This window comes from Neolamprologus multifasciatus, chromosome 2 (assembly GCF_963576455.1).
Source record: "Neolamprologus multifasciatus chromosome 2, fNeoMul1.2, whole genome shotgun sequence".
Classification (NCBI taxonomy): Eukaryota; Metazoa; Chordata; class Actinopteri; order Cichliformes; family Cichlidae; genus Neolamprologus; species Neolamprologus multifasciatus.
The window spans coordinates 6,533,678-6,553,025 of NC_140440.1; the positions used below are offsets into that span (position 1 = coordinate 6,533,678).

Consider the following 19,348-nt stretch of genomic DNA (forward strand, 5'->3'; position numbering starts at 1 on the left):
GTATAGATCCTTGTTTTGTTCCTTTTTAACTTATAAAACATGTAACGTGTTTTAATATTTAAATATTTATTTATATTAATTTACCCAGTGATCATTTTATTTTTAATTGCAGTATTTTACAATTATTTATATTTTGTAACTGTCATATATTTACTGCATTAAAACAAATTTCCTTTTTTATTATTATTTATTTATTGTTTATATCTTGATTTATTTTTTAATTTAGCTTTATAAAATGATTTTAAATTTTTGGTGTGTTTCATTAGAGACCGCCTGGTTATCAGTATACATTTATTAACATCACTTTGTTTTTGTTTTTTTCTTTATCCTTTCTGTGAATAAATGTTTTTCTTATTAGTTAAATTTGTTATATTTAGTGCGAGCGTCATATGTAAAGTATATCGTGTTTTTTTTTTTTTTTTTTACTGTCAGCTCTGAATCTGAATGTTGTGTTCTTCATCTGCCTCAGCTTTCCAAAAATCCACACAGGGAGGAGGAGGAGAGGTAAACGTTTAACAAGCTCACCGAAGTCTTAGATCGCCACCTTGTGGTTACACACAACAACACAACAAAAAAATTACTGCAAATGAACTTCTCAAACATAATTCCACAAATTTATCCCAAAACATTTCATTTATCTATCAGATGAGCACCAGTAGGAGAAAAAAACAAGTTAAGATTTTAAGTTTGGAGGACAGAAATTGAAACTAAACAAATTAATTAAATAAACTAAAAAACAAAACAAAAACAAAGTACATTAAAAGTACTTTAAAGCAAAATGCTGAATCACTTTGGGTAGATTTGATACATCATATATGATCATATACACTTTTACTGTATATAAACAGTAAACACAATCCATAAGAATATAAAAGAATAAGTCCCTCTAACAAATCAACACAACACATAAAATTACAACAAATTAAGTGTTCACTTTAGTAAAATATAGCAGGTCAGTAAAACAGTGAGTGAAAAGGTCAGTAAAATACAATAAATATATTTCTATAGACCAGTGCTTCTCAAACAGAGGCCAAGTGGGGCAATCAAAACATGATTTGCGTCCACTAAAATTAGTTTTCTGATACTATTCAGCTTCCTTGTTTTTCATTATTTTTTAAAATAGTTAACTCAGACATTATGTGTGACATGTGTGAAAATGTTGATAAGCTATACTTTAGTTATTTTGATTAATTAGCATTTATTTACATCCATATTCTCTAATATTCTATATACATTTTATTTGCATCAATTTTATCTCAAATGATTTTTTGTTATTTTTATTATTACTTTATTATTTTAGTACATACATTTTTGAATGTACTGTATTTTATTACTTACATTTTTTACATCATGTCATTTTACATTTAATCTATAAATATGTCTTAATTTTATTCATTATTTATAAATTTTAGCTTTTGTTACTTTTATCTCTGAAAATATTGTATTGTATTGTATTGTACTTTAAATTAATATAATATTCAATATATATATAATATATTACTAACCTAATATATTTTTTATGAATTTTAAATTTATGTATATATTATGCATTATTTTCATGTTTATTAATGTTTTCTTTAATAAATAATTTCAAGTGTAATATATTAATAAATTAGCTTATTTTGTATTTTAATAATAAATATGTTTTCCTCCAAATTTAATTTATTTTGGTTTAATTTAATTTGACAAAATTTTAAATTGGTCTATTTTGTTTCAACTTGTTTCTCCTCACCAGCAGAGGGCGAGAATGCGTCGATGTACAGACTGTAAACCTAAGAAGAAGAAGAAGAAAAAGCAGGCGAAACAGCTAGGTTTTTTGCGGCTTTCAATCGTCGACTTTCTGCATCTGTTTTCGTGGAAAACGAAGCCAGCGGCAGGTCCACGGTCCACGAGTTGTTTCTTTTGCCTGGAGCTGCGTGGATCACCTGGGGGGTGCAGCGGTGATTTGAGGTGAGCCGCTGATTTTATTTCCTCCTCTACATTAGCCGCTAGCTAACTGTTAGCGGAGCTCTTTTCTGCACAGGTTAGAAATTAGACGAGTTTTTTGGTTCGGTTTTGTTCGACAATGTTTCTGATTGAAACTCAGCATTTTCTTAGATCACACTTTCAGTTCGACCATAATGAAACCACTGCGCGCTGAATTTCCTAGAAGCCTCCTTCTCTGAACGTTCAACACATCTCTGATCAGAGAGGATTAATCCGGGTTACACCAATCCTGCACAAACCTTGCTCTACATTAATGAAAATTACATGCATCTCCCCCGCTCTATGTCCAACATTTTCTATGTTTCTGTGTCGCGTTATAGTTCCACCTGTAAAACACAGTCTACCTGCGTCAGTGTCTCTATATTTAAACTTAATACCAGCTGGTTAAACTGATTCCCCCCCCCCCAAAAAAAAACAAAAAACAAAAAACAAACAAAAACAAAACACTGATTAGAAAAAATGGTCAAAAGAATATGGTAGGCAGAGGAGAAACTGATGCTGCATGAGGAAGTCAGGAGTGGTTGAGAAGTGAAGGTATAAGGGCAGGATATAAATGAGGACAGCGAGATGGTTTCAAGGTGGGAGTGGGATTACATCAGGGATCTGCTCTGAGCTCCTTGTGTTTGCAGTGGTGATGGACAGGCTGGCAGATGAGTTCAGGGAGGAGTCTCTGTTTACGTTAATGTTTACTGACGACACTGTGATCTCTAGCAAAAGTGTGGAGAGGTGAAGATATGCTCTGGTGAGAAGAGTAATGAAAGTCAGTAGAAGCAAGACAGAATACATGTGTGGAGGAGAGGTGGACATGTGAAGAGCAGAGAGAGTAAAAGTTTAGATAGGTTTGAATATCTGGTATCATGGACATTTGCAGAGGACGGAGAGTGGATATATCGGAGCTGCGAGGCAGGAAGAAAAGAGGAAGACGTCAGAAGATGTTCATGGATTTAATGAAGGAGGACATGCAGAGAGTTGGTGTGACAGAGGAGGCTGCTGGGATAAGAGAAGATTATGGCAGATAATCTGTTGTACAGACCTCTAAAGCTAGCAGTTTAAAGAAGAACTGTGTTTATTTTCTTCTTTATTTTATTGAAGCTTGATCTAACAGCATTTAGGGATCAGCAGGATATATTCTTATCACTTTTCTGGTTTTCTATAATGTTACGTAGGGCTGTGCGATATGACCAAAATCTCATAGCCTGATATAAGACATTTATCGTCCTGATAACGATACAAATCACAAAATTAAAAATTTTCTGTAAATTCTGTGAATCTCGGGCAGCTCGACTTGCATGAAGTGTTTCTAGTACCTGGACTCGAGTGTTTTAACCGATGCATGAAACGATACATTTGTAATGGCCGCCGTTTGCTTTGTGAGTATTTAAAGCCTGTTCTAACGTTTGAGTCTAAGGTTTATTTTTTTAGCACCTGACGGCTCTTTTTTGGCTTCTCATCCGTAAATACTCTGCATACTCTTTCACGTGATTCAGTTTATTTTGAAAAGTCTCAACAGGATCTTGAGCTTTATTGTGAAAGGTTTATGTGCAAACTAAACCAGCGGACACGCGATGGTTTTACCGTCGTTGTTGCTAACAACAACAATGCATAAAACAGGCGCTTGTCCGTCCGTAGTGTGGTTATATTAAATATAAGAGAAAGAGAGAACTTTAAGAAATTAATATAGCCACTACAGTGACCATCAAAACGATGAAAAAAAATATTGCCGTAAACAGTTTATTTTGCGACACCACTAAACAAACGATAGCGTAAAATGAAACGATAGATGTTTCGTTATATGAACAGCTGTAATTTTACGTTAACTGTGTACAACTATGGTTAAAAAGAAAAGTACACCTGCTTCAAATTCAAAGGTTTTCAGTATCAGGATGTAATGAAAACCATCCGATTCTTAGCAGGCCTTAAAATAATTTAAATACAACCTCAGATGAACAGCAACAGATGACATATTACATGTGTCATTATTTATTTCACAAAAACCTAGACAGAAGCAGAGTGTGAAAATAAAGTTCATCCTTACGGCTTACATGGGAATGAAGAGGGTAAGTAGCAGCCGGGTGCTGGTAATCAAACCCACTGATTAGTTGATCTTCATCGAAGCGGAATTATGCTGGTCTGGATTACTCAGGTGTGTTAACAGAACAATCTTCCCAGGAGGGGACATCCCAGCTCAGCCCGTGCAATGCTCAACTACAAGAAAACCCAAGAGCTCCGTGTCAGACTACAGGCCTCAGTTAGCATGTTAAAGTTCATGACGGCACAATTAGAATAACAGGTGTGGCTTGTTTGGAAGGTTTTTCTCTCTAAGAAGAACATGGCAGCACAACATAGGTTTGCAAAGCACAATCGCCTCAAACGAGCTGTCAGCACGGTGGTGGAAGGTTCATGTTTTGGGTACCTTGCAGTCCCTGAGTGAACAGTGAACTCTTTTCTCTACTAAAGTATTCTTGAGTCAAACGTGAGACCACCTGTCCCACAGCTAAAGCTCAGCTGATGTTCAGTTGTCCAGCAGGACGGTGATCCAAAGCACAGAAGCAAATCTCCAACAGTGGCTGAAAAAGAAAATAATCCCAATGCTGCAATGGTCCAGACCTCAGCCTGACTGAGATGCTGTGGGTGGGACATTCAGAGAGCTGTGCATGAGTGATTGCTGCAAACCTCAATGAACTGAAGCAAGAAGAGTTTGACCAGAACTCCTCCACTGCGATAACTCAGTTATTGCTGCTGAGTGTGTCGTTTTTCACACGCTGCTTCTGCATGTCCTCATACTTAAAACCTTACATCTGAAAGAGGGTGTACTTCATCTTTCACCAAAACTGTATCAGGATGAACACTTTTTATGTTTTTGTTTACATTATCAGCAATTTCCTATCATAAAGTAGCCGAGGCAGACGTGACACCATCTAGAAAATAATGTTTTTTTTCCTTCTTCACTTCCTGAGCACGTGGTGTTCACTCTTAAGTGTTTTCTCTCAGGGCAACTCGTCCTCCACCTTCACATCACCTTTTACATCTTCTGTCTTCCCTGACACCTTTTGTCTGCAGGAAACGCCCAGAGCGTTTCTCCACAGCTCGCCATCATGTCTCAGAATTACCCATACAGAAAGCCGCCGTCTGACACCGACCTCAGAACTGATCCCGGTCCTTACAGATCTGTGGACTACCGCCACTCCTCAGCGGACCGTAACTTTTACAGGCAGCCACAAGACTCCTTCTCTGTCTCCTCCTCCTGCCCGTCCTCGTCCAGGGGCTCTGGAGTGCTGCAGTTATCGCAGGACAATGTTCTGAGCATCCTGAGCAGCTGCGGTCTGGAGCCCAGTGATCTGGCGCTGCTAGCCGAGCTGCCCGAAGACGTCCTCACTATTGAGTCTCTGCCACACATCCTCAGACAGATCAAATGCAAGAAAGGGACCGTCAAACCTTTCCCTCCCCAGGCACCGTCTCCCTCCTCCTCTTCCTCCTACCCTTCCAGCTCCACCCATCGATCCGCCACGAGCAGCTCCTCCTCTAGAGACTGGGACCAGCTCCATCGCACGTCGGTCCACTACCCGCTGGACCACCTGCCACCACCACCTCCTCCCTCGGAGAAGCTCATGGATCGCTGGAATAATCCGATTATCGTCAGCTCCGGCCGAGCAGAGCTGCCACCATCGTCATCCTTATCATCACCGTTGGGGTACACGGTGGACTTCCACCGCAGGCAGGGCCCCTCTGATTATGGTAAGGCTGGTCCAGTTCCTTCTTACAGCCCAGCGAGGCGAGGAGATAGAGAGCCGTCATCTCGATTCTCCGAGGCCGGACCAGCTGATTACAGGTCATCAGCGCTGGTGACGGCTTCTCCTCTTCCTAGCGAGCACCAGTCCAAACCTCAGGCAAGCCGCCGTGACACGTCCTCCACGAGGAGCAGTCAGTCCTCGCCCTCAATGCCTACACGGAAAGAAGCTCTGGATTTCCATGGGAAGGTCCCGCCGTCGTTCCCGTACTCGTGCTCGCTGTGTGATATCACTGTACTGTCGCAGAAGGTAAGTGCACCTGTCCTCGAATCTCTCTCTGCAGTCTGTGTGGGTGGTGTGAGGGTCTGCATTCAGCAGCAAAGGATGATGGGAGCTGCACGTGTCCTACGAGACCGGAGTGCCACAAAAAGAGATGGTAACGGGTTTACTTCCTGTTGTTTTTAGGTTTGGATTCAGCACGTGACCGGCAGGCACCATGCAGATGGACAGCTCAGCCTCCTGCAGCAGTGAGTTTACTTCACATCAACGCCAAGTTTCTCCATCTACTGCTTGCAGGGTTTAATAACACTCTCATCTCCTCCACAGGTTTCCTAACTGGGACTGCCGCATGCAGACGGTCCGAAGGTCAGTGCCCGAAACCACATCATCGTTCTCACGCCTCTGAACAGAAATCTGAATTTTATCAAAGTGGAAAACTTTGGCATGTCTCAAAGATGAAATGTTGTTTTTTTGATGTGAATAAATAATCAGCGAGCCAGAAACATGATCAACTGAACAACGTGGATGTTAATGAACCCTGAAAAACGTTGACCAATTTACAAGGATATGACATATAATTTAACCAAAGCGCCACATTTCAACAAACGACTGTAAAAATATTTTTTAGTAAGATTTGTTTCCCATTTTAAATTGCTCGATCTTTTAAAACGACTTCAGCCTGAAATATAAATGTCAAGTATTAATGATATAGTTCTTTAAAGAATAGGGACCCCAGCTGAGGTGGAGCAGAGGCTGCAAATGGACAGACTGGTTATTGCGTGTAAGCTTCCCACGTGGCGCTGCCGGCTCTTCTCCTTCTGTTCGTGCAAAACTCACACCGCCCTTACGCTTGCTATGGAGAAGGGCTTGCAGCAGCAGCCAGCAGATTTGAATTGATTAACTTTTTGACTTGTGACCACCGAAAATGAGCAAAATGAGTAAGCCTGCAGTTACTGTGTCCATGCTTTGAATAGTAAAAAGTAGTGCCACCTGGCGGACAAAAAAAATAAAAAATTCAAATTGAAGGCGAGTGATCCAACATTAAAGAAATGCTTTGGTTGTCAAGATAAATGTGGGATCAATGATTTTCAATTGAGCATTTTTTGGCTCCAGGATGAAATGTGGCCATTTTTGTGTAGCTAAGCTATTTTAAACTAATTTAAGGAACTGAGACAACAATTCTAAAAAAAAAAAAAAAAAAAGGCAAATATGAGCGATGTTCATTCAGCACAGCCAACTAAGTCTGGAAAAAAAACTAATAAAAAGCTGTGACCCTGCCAAAAATATTTGAATAAACAATTAAAATGTAAATTATAAATGAAATAAAATCGCATTTTTGAAATATTATAAATAGAGATTATAAAATCTGAAACATTTCCAAAACATGTTGAGAAACATGTAGTGCAATATATCATGGACATTAAATTCTGGATTTATTAAATAATAAATTGATTTTATTTACTTAAAAAGTATTTTTGTAAAATGTCAGAATATATTTAAAAATCTCAAAAACAGCTGATAAATTAAAATGAATAAATTATTACTAATTAGTTGTATGTAATATTACTTTTTCATATAAAGTATTTGTAATAAAATTACAATTTTATTAAAGTTTTATAAAAATAAAGTCAGAAACGTCTCAAACATATAAGTGCAATATCAGCGAATCAATGTTTTATTTTTCTAATAATTGAAGGACGGGTTTTTGGTCCAGATGTTGGCGGTCCTGATATTGATCCAAAGCTGCTGCGATCAGCTTTATTTATTGATAAGATATTTGTTGTTCATTCAGTGGCTCGGTTTTGAATTTGTTTGATCGTCCTCTTTCTGTCATTTTTAGGGACGATAAATCAGAGAAGAAGAAGAAAGATGGAGGAAAAGGCGCCCCGGCAGCTAGTCAAAGTAAGTCTGCCTCACTCGGCTGTGCCTTTGTGTTTACACGTTTAAGTTTTTCTGCTTAAACTTGTTCTTTCTGTTCGGCAGCATCGCAGTCAAATAGCAAGTCGAAGCAGAAGAAGGTAAAGAAGGTAGAGACACGTGTCTTAAGATCTCGATGAGGTTTAGTTTAGCCCCTCCTGAATCAGCTGAAAGTCTTTGTGTTTGTTTCCTGTCAGACTTTGGAGAAAGGGAAGGTAGTGTGCGTCAAGTTTCCGTTTCAGTCTGTCGATGAGAAATACCTCAGGAAGCTTGCAGAACCGTTCGGGAAGATCATCAAGGTCATCATGTTTCCGTCTCTGGTGAGTCTGCGAGGTTCTTCATCATCACGCTGATGATATTTGCATGTTCGTTCGTTTAAAGACAAGCAGCAGCTTTCTTTCTCTTTTTTTCACTTGAGCGTTATTAAAGTGGGTTTAAACCCTGCAGGGCTTCGTGGAGATGGGCTCGGTTGATCAGGCCAAAGACTTGGTGAAGTTTCACAGCAATTATCCTCCAACTGTGAACGGAGAGCAGATCGAGTTCAGTGTCTCCAACGCCTTCAACTTTCTCCAGGTAGAAGAGAAACACTTTCAGTGTCCAGTTTTTCCTGCATACGAAAAGTACAGAAAGTCCCAGTGTCAAACGTTTGGTTATTACTAAGAAAAATATCTCAGTCTGGAAAAGCTCCAGTCTCACAAACACAGCGAGAGGTGTCAACATTTTTTTACATTTTTACATCCCTGATTGCAGGAAGGTGGGGCTTCTGTGTTACAGCCGGGCCATATGAGAGTATTCCCTCTTTGTGACGTTGTACAGATCAATATTTAGAAAAACGTCTGTTTTCATTGTTGATAAAGTCTCTTCACACTGTCTCCTCAGAGCTCCCGGGTGGTGAGTTTCACGCCCGCTCCATCAGGAGAAGACGGAGAATCCGACCTGATCAATATCATCAAACGCTTCGGCCCGCCGCTGTACACCCTGTTCCTGCCGTCAATGGTGAGGCTCAGCCCATTTAAAAAACTATACCGGAGAGGAAGACAGTTTCTTTGTTTTGTTTTTTCTTAAATAATCGCTTTAGAAGACTTTAGAAAACACATACAAACACATTGTTTATTTGTTTGTTTTCAGGTGTTCGTTGAGATGAAGAACGCCCCTGATGCTCAGAAGCTGGTGGATTATTATCTGTCCAACACTCTGAGGATCAACAGTGACTTGATTTGTGTCTCCTTCTCTGGAGAGTACAAGACTCTCATGTGAGTACGACCGACCCGATAGGAAGGTAACTGGTGGATTATCATCCAGGGGGTGATCAGTGATAATGGTCCTGCTTTTGTCTGGTCTGTCCTGTAGGCGGGTTTCAAAAGCCAAGAGGTACGAAGAAGAGAACGAAAGTACGAAGAAGAGTACCACCAAGAGGACAAGGAGCTCGAGCCGAGACAGAACGACAGAAAATAAGAAAAGAAGGTCCAGATCCAGAGACAAGGCCAGCAAAGAGGAACGGACCAGAACAAGGTCCAGGTCCAGGGATAAATCTAAAGAAAAATCCAGCAGAGATGCCAAAACTAGATCTAGGTCCCAAGACAAGTTGGATAGAAAAAGGAAGAGCAGAACCCGGTCCAGGTCCAGAGATAAGTCCACTAGTGAGAAGCGGACCAGGACCAGGTCTAAGTCAGGGTCCAGAGAAAAAACAAAAGAAAAATCCAACAAGAAAAGCAAGAAAGGGTCCCAAGAGAAGAAGCCAGACGAATCGAGAGAAAAATCCAACAGAGACCAGAAGACCAGGTCCGCATCCAGAGACAAGTCCAGCAGAGAGACAAAAACCAAGTCTACAACCCAAGAAAAGTCAAGCAAAGAAAGAAAAAGAAGGAGCAAATCCAGATCCGTGGAAAAATCCAGCAGAGATAAGAAATCCAGGTCTAGAGAGAGATCCAGCAACAAGTCCTCCAGACAGGACGGAGAAAAGACGGCAGAACCAGAGAAACCAGGTAAGAAAACGCAACACGATGCCAGGACTAGGGATGGGTACCATGATGGCACCGGTTCTGCCATAAACGGTAGTAACCAGACCGAAAAGCAGCGCACATTTCAGTGCTTTATTTCGGTGCATTTTTTTTTTTTCCTGAGATGTGATACACTTTAGATTCTAGCCAATCATTTTACGTTTCCGAGGATAGTAGGCGGGTCCAGGTACGTACGTTCTTTTAGAGCAGAGCTACAGATTAAAAATGCCCAAGGCGAAGCAGTCAAAAGTCTGGCTGTACTTCACAGCAAAAGATGCAAACTCAGCAGCCTGCAACAGGTGCTTTAAGCTGATACTGTGATACTGTCAAAGGAAGTAACACCTCAAATCCGATGAAACACCTGGCGACGGATAGCGTTTTTTTTAAAAGCCGAGAAATGCGCCGTATTTGATAGCTTGCTGCGAGACCTCACACCGTGCACATCTACTGCGGGTGTGGTGCCTGTTATCGGACGAAGAGTTAGCAACATCCCCCAAAAAGCTGAAGAGTAGAGTCCTGGCCCCTAGCCCTGCCAGTGTAGCAGAAATGATGACGGATGATGATGCAGCAGCAGCTGTTCTTCTCTGCGTGAGTAGCTTAATGTTGTTCGTGTGTAATTTACATTGAGTAGGCTAACCACGTTATTACATTAATGCAGGTAAGGTGAACAGCAAACACCATCATAGTTACATGCGGCTGTCTTCTTGTTTGATGGCAGATACTCCCTTCACCCTGGCCAAAAAGGCTAAAATGACCAAAGAAAAAGTGGAAAACAGCTAAACATGAGAGGTTTTTGGACAAAGTTTGTGTTTTTTCCATTGATTAAGCACTGCTTCCAGCCCAGAGTGATACCATATATGCCCCATAGCTGCAGAAAAGGCTAACATTGTTATCTTTTTACAAAAAAACAGCTGAACATGAGAGGTTTTTGGACCAATTTTGTGTTCTCCATTCTTTAAGCACCGTTTAAGCACCGGCACCGTTTCAAAAGTACCGGTTTGGCACCGCAAGGCTCGTAAAATTTCAAAATCTCTGGTAGCCCTTCGGGCAGGCATTCTTCAGTTTTTGGTAGCCCAAAATAAATTTAAGTAGCCCGAATAAAAAAAGAATTAATCAAAAAAATTGTTAAAATACAAATCACAACAACTGTATAAAAATTAAAACCATCAACTCAAATACTTGGTTCTAATTGAACAGAAATTTCTATGAACTTGTAAGAACTGTGTGGAACATGAATCAGTCTGTGTCAGATCCTGAATCTGAAATTTTCACTGAAGTCACGGGTAAGAAGTAAGTGGAACCAAGATCGAGGCCATTTGCTTTTTGAAGTTTGCAAAGACTGCTAAATTCTGCCAATGGTAGTTCACTCTTTGCAATATAGCACGCTGTTCTAAACAGCTTTTTCAGGAGTTCTTGTTGTGCTTGGTTTATTTGTAGTATGTTTTTTTGCAATTGCTGTTTGTTCTGGGAAAGATACTGCAGACTGGGCAATAATGCATTTCTTGCATTTCTCATGGGTTCTGATGGGGTCTTTCTTAAAATGACTGGTCCCAGTAACAAAGGCGCTTGTCGACTCAGAAATCAAATGAAACTCACAACACACCTGGCAGAACATCATGATATTTAGCTCGTCATATTCCAGCCACAGAAATTCTTTTGTCCATGAAACCAAAAAAGCTGCGCTTTCTTTTTGCCTCATAGTCTGATTTGTCCAACACGTTCTCACTCCCAAAGCGTAACATTTTAGGCTAGGTGACAAATCGTCAACATATTACGTTTTCGGCAACCCACCACGTTCCTAAATGACAACCTCGGAAAAATGAGGAAATGTGAGAACCGTATGGACTCAATCTACACATGTTCGCTCTTTTCCTTCAAATAGCTTAGAAACACGCTATTTAACATCATTTAAGTCCTGTTTAAGGTGAGGAAAAAGGTTATGGTTAGGGCTAGGGATAAGGTTAGGTTTAGGGCTGGAATACAGGGCTGGAACGTTGATTACCGCGGGAGCGTCATTGCACTGGATTTCAGCCATAACCCGCCGCGTACCATAAGAACGCCGAAAGTCTCCTTTCGCGTTCCTAAGGAACGCCGCGGGACGTGACAAAACGTCGCCATGTTACGCCTCAGGAGTGAGAACGGGCTCGATTTGTCATATCTTTTCCGTTTTGTGATCGGCTTTTCTTTGGCTGCCCCTTCTTCACCCTGACCTGTCTTATTTGGCTCTGCAGAACTAAAATACCAGCGTAAATCCTGCTGCTTTTACACACGTACTTACATAATGATCAGCGATTCTTTGCGCACTCAACCTCTCGCATGTTTAAGCTTGCTGCGGGAGATTTCACTTGTCGCGTTTGAATAGTAAGCTAATGAGTGATAAGACGATGTCAGAGGAATTGGTGCGCAATTAATCCTCACTCACTAATCAGTGCTGCCGCTCTCTATACACCGTTCGCGCGATCGCAAAATGAAAATGAAAGCAAAAAGCAAGCGCAAATTCAAACGCGATTTCAATATGTCACATATTGACAGTGGCTCATCGATGCCAATGACATAATTACTCAGCTACATTGGCGAAAGAATGCAAAAGCACTGACATATATTTTCCTATGATAGCCCGACGGGCAGGGCTGAGTTAGATTTTGGTAGCCCGACTGGAAAAATCGTTAGCCCCGGGATGTCGGGCTAGCGATTTTGCGAGCCCTGCACCGGTATCGGATAAAACCTAAACGATACCCATCCCTAGCCAGGACCAGTCGCTCCAGACAGGCTGGTGTTAAATCTTCTTTTCTACACAGATGCAGAGTCCACATCCAAAGGACAACCGTCTCCTCTCGAAGACTCCAAACCTGAAGTTTCAAACACAGAAGAAGTGGAGGGGGAGGCAGCGTGAGTTCCTCATGTTGCTGTTTTTTGTTTTGGTTTTTTTTTTTGTTTGCAGAAAAGCCTCTGCAAGTGAAACTAGAACAGTCTTAACTAAAGATGCCACTTCAGGTTGCCTGGAGAGGAGAGCGACATCGAGGGGATGGAGGTGATTGCTGAGGATGGAGAGAATCTGGCAGATGACGATGAGGAGGCTCTGCAAGAGGAAGAGGAAAAAGAGAGTCCTAAAGAGAGAGCACCTGAAAAAGGTAGAAAATGAGAGCTGAGCTTTCACAGCAAAGCTGGCTTTAAAGGAAAACAAAGGAAATGCTTGACTTTTTAAAAAAAAAAACCCTTACAGATGAAGTAAAGGAGGCGATGGGTGGAGAGCCTGGCAATGAGGAGAAACCTGCGTCAGAGAAGGAGATAAAGAAGGAAGAGAAGGAGGAAGTAGAGGAGTCAAAGGAAGCAACAGAGACTCCTCTACAGGAGGATTTGGTAAAGACTTTTTAGATAAACATGTTAGTGTGGACATATTTTAAGCTATAAAGTGGAAAAAAGGGATTCAGTTGGAGCGATGTGCTTTTTCAGGAGGACTTCCCTGTGGACCTGGAAAACTGCATCACTCTGGATGAACTGGAAGAAGATGAGTCTGACGACCAAGGTATACCTGGAAGTCTTGTGATGCTGAACACAAAAACATATTGTTGTACCAGCACGTTTGGTTGAGTTTTAAAGCTCACTGTTCAGTTTCTGATATTCTTCCTGTTTGATTTTGTTGCAGGTGGAGAATCAGCAGATGAGTCCAAGGTAAGTGTTACCTTTAATATAACGGCTGAGTTTTTGTCTGATATGTTGCTGATTTAACAGTTTGTTCTTTCTTTGCTTGCAGTCAACATCGAAATCCAGCAGGGTTTTTTACTTCGGCCACCTGCCGCCTAATTACGCCCTCTTTGACTTCTTCCAACTGCTGCGAAATTTTGGGAAGGTGGTGCGCTATTACCTGATTGGCAACCGACGAGAGGTCAGTAAGAAAATGAGATGAGATAAAAAAATATATATTTTTTTTTAGCTTTTTAAAATTTAAATAAAGATTATAAATACATGATACAAAGTGAATATCTCTGTAAATGAAAATCAAATTTGATACAGTTATGAGCCTGAATACAAACTGCATAAAGGATACATTGATCATATACATCATTCATCACAGTAATTTTCATGACCTCTGTCAGCTGATAGAGGAATCCAAACTGTGTTGATTCAGCCCAGCAATAGCAGGGCTCGCAAAATCGCTAGCCCGACGTCCCGGGGCTAGCGATTTTTCCAGTCGGACTACCAAAATCTATCTCTGCCCGTCGGGCTATCATAGGAAGGAAAAATATATGTCAATGCTTTTGCATTCTTTCGGAAATGTAGCTGGGTAATTATGTCATTGGCATCGGTGAGCCAGAATTTGCGCTTGTTTTTTGCTTTCACTTTGCAATCACGCGAACTGTGTATAGAGAGCGACAGCACTGATTGGTGAGTGACAATTCCTCTGACATCGTCTTATCAATCGTTAGCTTACTATGCAAACATGACAAGTGAAATCTCCCACAGCTTAAACATGTGAGAGGTTGATCGCGCAGAGAATCGCTGAGCGTTATGTGAGTGCGTGTGTAAAAGCAGCAGGATATATATTTTAGTTCTGCTGAGCCAAATAAGACAGGTCAGGGTGAAGAAGTGACAGCCAAAGAAAAGCTTACCACAAAACGGAAAAGTTATGACAAATCAGACTATAAGGCAAAAAGAAAGTGCAGCTTTATGGTTTCATGGACAAAAGAATTTATGTGGCTGCAATATGACAAGCTAAATAACCAGGGCTGCACATAAGTGGTCCGCAGGTGTGCATTCGCTGTCAAAATAAAAAGAGCCCACAAGATAAGAAGTTGCAACGCGTGTTTGCGTACATAAGATTTTCTGGAGGAGGACAGACATTTGTTTAGAACTCTTAAAAATGTCGAAGAAGCTCCTTTAAGCAATTACTTTGGTGTTCCTCCACCTCCAAAGAAATGTCAGAAGGAGTCCGAACCACAAAAGAAGCACGTATTCTCAGAAAAGTGGTTGCAGGAGGTGAGCTGGCTTCAAACAAACGATGAACACACGGAGATGTGGTGCAGAATGTGCCGTGAAAATCCCACTCTAGCGGACAAAAACAGCCTTTTATATGGACGCAAACGCGCGCTGCAACTTCTTATCTGGTGCGCGTCTTTTATTTTGACAGCGAATGCGCACATGCGGACCACTTATGTGCACCCGTGTAAATAACATAATGTTCTGCCGGGTGTGTTGTTGTCGACAAGCGCCCTTGTTACTGGTACCAGTCATTTTAAGAAAGGCCCCCATTAGAACCCATGAGAAATGCAAGAAATGCATTATTGCTCAGTCTGCAATATCTTTCCCAGAACAAACACCAATTGCAAATAACATACTAAAAATAAACCTGAAAAATCAGTTTAGAACAGCGTACTATGTTGCAAAGAGTGAACTACCACTGGCAAAATTTAGCAGTCTTTGCAAACTTCAAAAAGCAAATGTCCTCGATCTTGGTTCCACTTGCCTCTTACCTGTGACTTCAGTGGAAATTTCAAATTCAGGATCTGACACAGACTGATTCATGTCCTACACAGTTCTTACAAGTTCATAGAAATTTCTGTTCAATTAGAACCAAGTATTTGAGTTGATGATTGTAATTTTTATACAATGTTGTAATTTGTGTTTCAACAATTTTTTGATTAATGTTTTGTTTCCGTTACAATATTATACTGTATAATATTGTAAAGGAAACAAAACATCAATCAAAAAATTGCTCTTTTTTATTCGGGCTACTTAAATTTATTTTGATCTACCAAAAACTGAAGAGTCCCTGCCCGAAGGGCTACCAGGGATTTTGAAATTTTGCGAGCCCTGAATAGGAATGATGACTATAATCCCTGTGAATCATCAGGCTCCTCCATCCTATTGGATAAAAATAATAATAATATGGAAGTTGATTGGCCAGCCAAGTTGGCTTGAGGCTATCTTACATTGCTGTGTTTGTGTATGTTGGCTTTGGTATTTGCTACTAGCAGTAAGAGTTATAGTAGATTACATTGATCCTGTTTATGTTGTGACCCTTAGAGTTCAGAGTTGAGTGGATTCTTTACCTTTGGGACCATTTTCAGACTCTTTTTGTGTTTCAGGGTTTCATTGAGATGTCGAGTTCTTCAGCGGCCCTGAAAGCTGTTGAAGAGCTCGTCAGCAAACCAGCCATCCACAACTGCCCCAAACTCAAAGCCCGCATCTCCACCAAATACTACAGACTTGACAACGGGTCCGAAACCGCCTCTTCACTCTTCCTAATTTCTTTTCTGTGAACTTTTAATCATGAAATTCATACTTTACCCCTTTCCTGCAGATGGGTTGTTCACTCGGACGGCAGCGATGACAAGGACAGTCGAAGCAGGAAGCGCGAGAAACGAAGCAAATCCAAGACCTTGGACGGGGACGAGACCGATAGGAGGTCTAAAGGGAGGAAGGAGTCCCCGAAGAAGACATCAGAGAAATCAGGCAAAAAGACTCCAGAAAAAGATTCTGGGTCAAAAAAGCCTCCAGAGAAAGACTCATCAGGGAAAAAGACCCCAAAGAAAGAGTCCACATCCAAAACGTCTCCAGAAAAGGATGCCAAAAACACATTGGGAACAAAATCCACTGGGAAAAAGACTCCAGAGAAAGATTTGCCATCTAAAAAAACTTCAGGTAAGGATTCTACAACAAAAAAGACTCCAGCGAAAAAGTCCGCATCCAGAAAGACACTAGAAAACAAGTCTACATTCAGAGAAACTTCAGAAGAAGAGTCCGAGTCCAAAAAGTCTCCAAAGAGGGAATCATTGGACAAAGAGCCTCCAGAAAAGGTCCTTAAAAACGGTCCGGAGAAGGAATCCGCGGGGAGAAAGACTCCTGAGAAAGGGTCATCGTGTGCAGAGATTCCAGACAGCGAGACGCTGGAACCAAAAGGAGCTCCTGACAATAATTCAGTGCCTCAGACAGTTGTGAAGAAAGAACTAAAGCAAGAAAATACTCAACAAAATGAGGAACCAGCAGCTGATAAAGCACCACCTGAAAAAGATTATATCAAAAAGGAAACACCACACATATTCAAGCAGGAGGAGCAGGAAACACCAATAGACGTTTGTATGGAAGCAGGACCAAATGTGAAAGATGCAGAGAGTCCAGATCCACCAGTCTCCTCTACAGAGCCCTCAAAACCACCACCTAAACAGGTATAACTGAAAGCCCAAAGGTGCTGTGATACCAGCTCAACAGAAATATTAGTTTCCCCAGGATAACGTCAAAGTCTTAAATGCTATTTCATGTAGTTTAAAAACGCCAAAACGGTTCGTAAAAATTTCTAAAAAGGCTGACATTCCCATCGTGTTTAACAGATCTCAAATGTTGAATCAGCTGTTAAAATAGCTCCATTTATTTTATCAGCAGTTCAGTCTTAAATATGTAGTTTTGTTCAAATTGCCTCAGCCATGAAATATTTCTTATTAAAATTAGCTGTGCGATGAATAGACTTTAAATGTAAATATATTGCGAAGCAGTTAAAAACACGGTTAATGATGGAAAAAGATTTTTGGCCATAAATAAATGAAAATCTCCTCTGAAGTGCAGGATTAAAACTCATGACTGATTTGTTACTTTCAGGACGTGAAGTCCCAGTTTGGACCTGCAGAGGGCGCTGCTGAACCTCAGAAACCCACCAAACCTGTTGGTAAGAAAGCCTCTGAGCTTATTTGAAATCCCATTTAGTTACAGTTTAGTTTGTTGCTTCCTGTTGCATAATAAAGTTTAAACAAGTGTGCAGCGGTGCATTCACTGTCGCTTGTTTGTGTTTGTTTTGTAGGGACAGAGTTCGTGCGACCGGTCGTCGGTTATTTCTGTAACCTGTGTCAGCGGATCTTCGCTGAAGAGGATGAAGCCAAACAGCAGCACTGCAGCAGCCTGTCACATTACAGCAAATACCAGGTGGAGGAAAAAAAAGGTTTTAATGTTAAGTTTTTATTTTTCAGCTGAATTTAAATTAAGTCTTTGTTTTGTTTTTTCAGGAGAAGACTGGGAGGGATCCGTGGACGAGCTGAACATCTGCAGAGAAATTGGTTACCTTCAGATTTTATTAATTGACTTTATCAGAAACGGACTGAGATCCCAAACATGATTTGATTTCTGTCTGTTCTCCACTGGACTTTGAGTTTCTGTACAGAGATTTCTTTAAAAAAAAAAGTTCTGCTGAAAAATCCAAAAATGTATAAATATTTAAGTTTTATGTCATGCAGAACAGAAACTGTATGTTTGAGAAAGAGTGAGATGTTCTTAGATTTCTGTTAAGCTCCAGGCTCTCTCCTACTCACGTGCTGTGGTCCTAAAAGGTGTTGATTGTTTCTAAATCTTCTGGGTTGACCAAACACCAGGTTCAGGTGCTGTCAGATTAAGAAAAATGTCTTAAAGAGGCTGTAATGTCAGAATATTAACAGCTCCCTGGGCTCTAATCAGTTTTTGTCAATTGTACTCATGCCGCACCTTCATCGAAACTATGTAATTTAAGAAAATCTGTGGTGTTGTCAAATAAATAATCTCACATGAACAACAGTGGTTTTATTTTATTTTTCTAAAACATCAACAGAAAACTCCAAAAAAAGTGAGACTTACAGTTCAACATGTCAACCCAGGAAGTCGTGATGCCGTCATAGATTTGTTCAAAGACTAGTTCACGATCACAGCCATTGATCTGTCGCTTCATTGTTTACAAACGTAACACTGATGTAGCGGTGAGACTGCGGTAAAGAGATGAAAATCGAGCCGTGACTAAATGGCACGAGACCAATGGTGACAGCACAAAACACTGGGTCTTTTATTTTGAAAATAACCAGATTATAGTGCCTGGCAGCCTGGAGCAGAACGTTTCTGAATATTTTAAGATCACGGAGGTAATCTGGGGTAAAATCACATTTTTATGTGACCTGCGTGAACTCAGGTGACATGTGTAAGGAGAATCCATCTTCAGGACGCTGTAGCTTAATTATGGGAAAGATGAGCAGAGGCGGAGTTGGGGTCGGCTTATGATTCTGTTGATCCAATGTTTTTAGATGAATAAAGAAAGTGATTGACAGCTGTGTAAACACCTGTACAGTATCAGGTTTTTTTTGTTTAGTTTTAAAATTGAGATCTTAAACACAGTATTCCTTTTCCTGACCGTTTAGACAAAAGAAGAAGAACCAATAAAAGAGCTAATCAATACCTGCAGAAATAAAGCAAAAAAAAAAAAAAGGAGGCGTGGCTACAAACAGCGAGTCCTTCGGGGTTCAATGCCACAGAGGGGCAGCAGAAAGTCGCCCGATGTGTGCTTCAAACGTTGCTATAGAAACAAAGATTTTTAAAAAAGTCCATCCACACTTCTTCCTCAGTTTCGGGTGTTCTCACGGCGTTGTCGTCTTCACCTTCTTCTCCTCTTTGCTTTGCTCCTTCTCCAGGTATTTCTGAAAAACAAACAAA

The 19,348-nt window shown here is 40.7% G+C and overlaps 2 protein-coding genes across 8 annotated transcripts in view; one reads left to right on the forward strand and one right to left on the reverse strand.

Moving 5' to 3' along the window:
* Positions 1 to 1,756: 1,756 nt before the first annotated feature.
* On the forward strand, positions 1,757 to 19,130 carry LOC146523887 (uncharacterized). Of its 2 annotated transcripts, XM_085177720.1 has the most exons (22): positions 1,757 to 1,950; positions 5,047 to 6,023; positions 6,180 to 6,241; positions 6,321 to 6,359; positions 7,834 to 7,895; positions 7,977 to 8,020; positions 8,108 to 8,230; positions 8,358 to 8,483; positions 8,790 to 8,906; positions 9,039 to 9,163; positions 9,261 to 9,895; positions 12,709 to 12,799; positions 12,905 to 13,041; positions 13,134 to 13,270; positions 13,364 to 13,436; positions 13,557 to 13,582; positions 13,665 to 13,796; positions 15,997 to 16,127; positions 16,212 to 17,076; positions 17,504 to 17,570; positions 17,703 to 17,824; positions 17,905 to 19,130. In XM_085177720.1, exons 2-22 carry the CDS (start codon positions 5,082 to 5,084, stop codon positions 17,935 to 17,937), a joined length of 4,089 nt encoding a protein of 1,362 aa, XP_085033846.1. In that variant the 5' UTR covers positions 1,757 to 1,950; positions 5,047 to 5,081; the 3' UTR covers positions 17,938 to 19,130. The 2 variants fall into 2 exon arrangements, with proteins under 2 accessions (XP_085033846.1, XP_085033854.1); XM_085177728.1 differs by having other exon boundaries at positions 1,758 to 6,023; positions 7,977 to 8,011.
* The window catches only part of LOC146523888 (uncharacterized), a 32,061-nt gene continuing 30,787 nt past the window's right edge, over positions 18,075 to 19,348 (reverse strand). For all 6 annotated transcript variants that reach the window (XM_085177843.1, XM_085177809.1, XM_085177834.1 and 3 more), the window contains one exon: positions 18,075 to 19,332. In XM_085177843.1, the coding sequence (XP_085033969.1) occupies positions 19,273 to 19,332 (60 nt within the window). In that variant the 3' untranslated portion in view covers positions 18,075 to 19,272. The remainder of the gene's footprint in view (positions 19,333 to 19,348) is intronic.

Coding starts and splice junctions, on each gene's coding strand:
- LOC146523887 (XM_085177720.1), top strand. CDS start 5,082: ATGTCTCAGAATTACCCATACAGAAAGCCGCCGTCTGACACCGACCTC. Junction 8,021..8,107: donor AGCAGAAGAAGGTAAAGAAG/GTAGAGACACGT, acceptor GTTTCCTGTCAG/ACTTTGGAGAAAGGGAAGGT. Junction 8,231..8,357: donor TCATCATGTTTCCGTCTCTG/GTGAGTCTGCGA, acceptor TAAACCCTGCAG/GGCTTCGTGGAGATGGGCTC.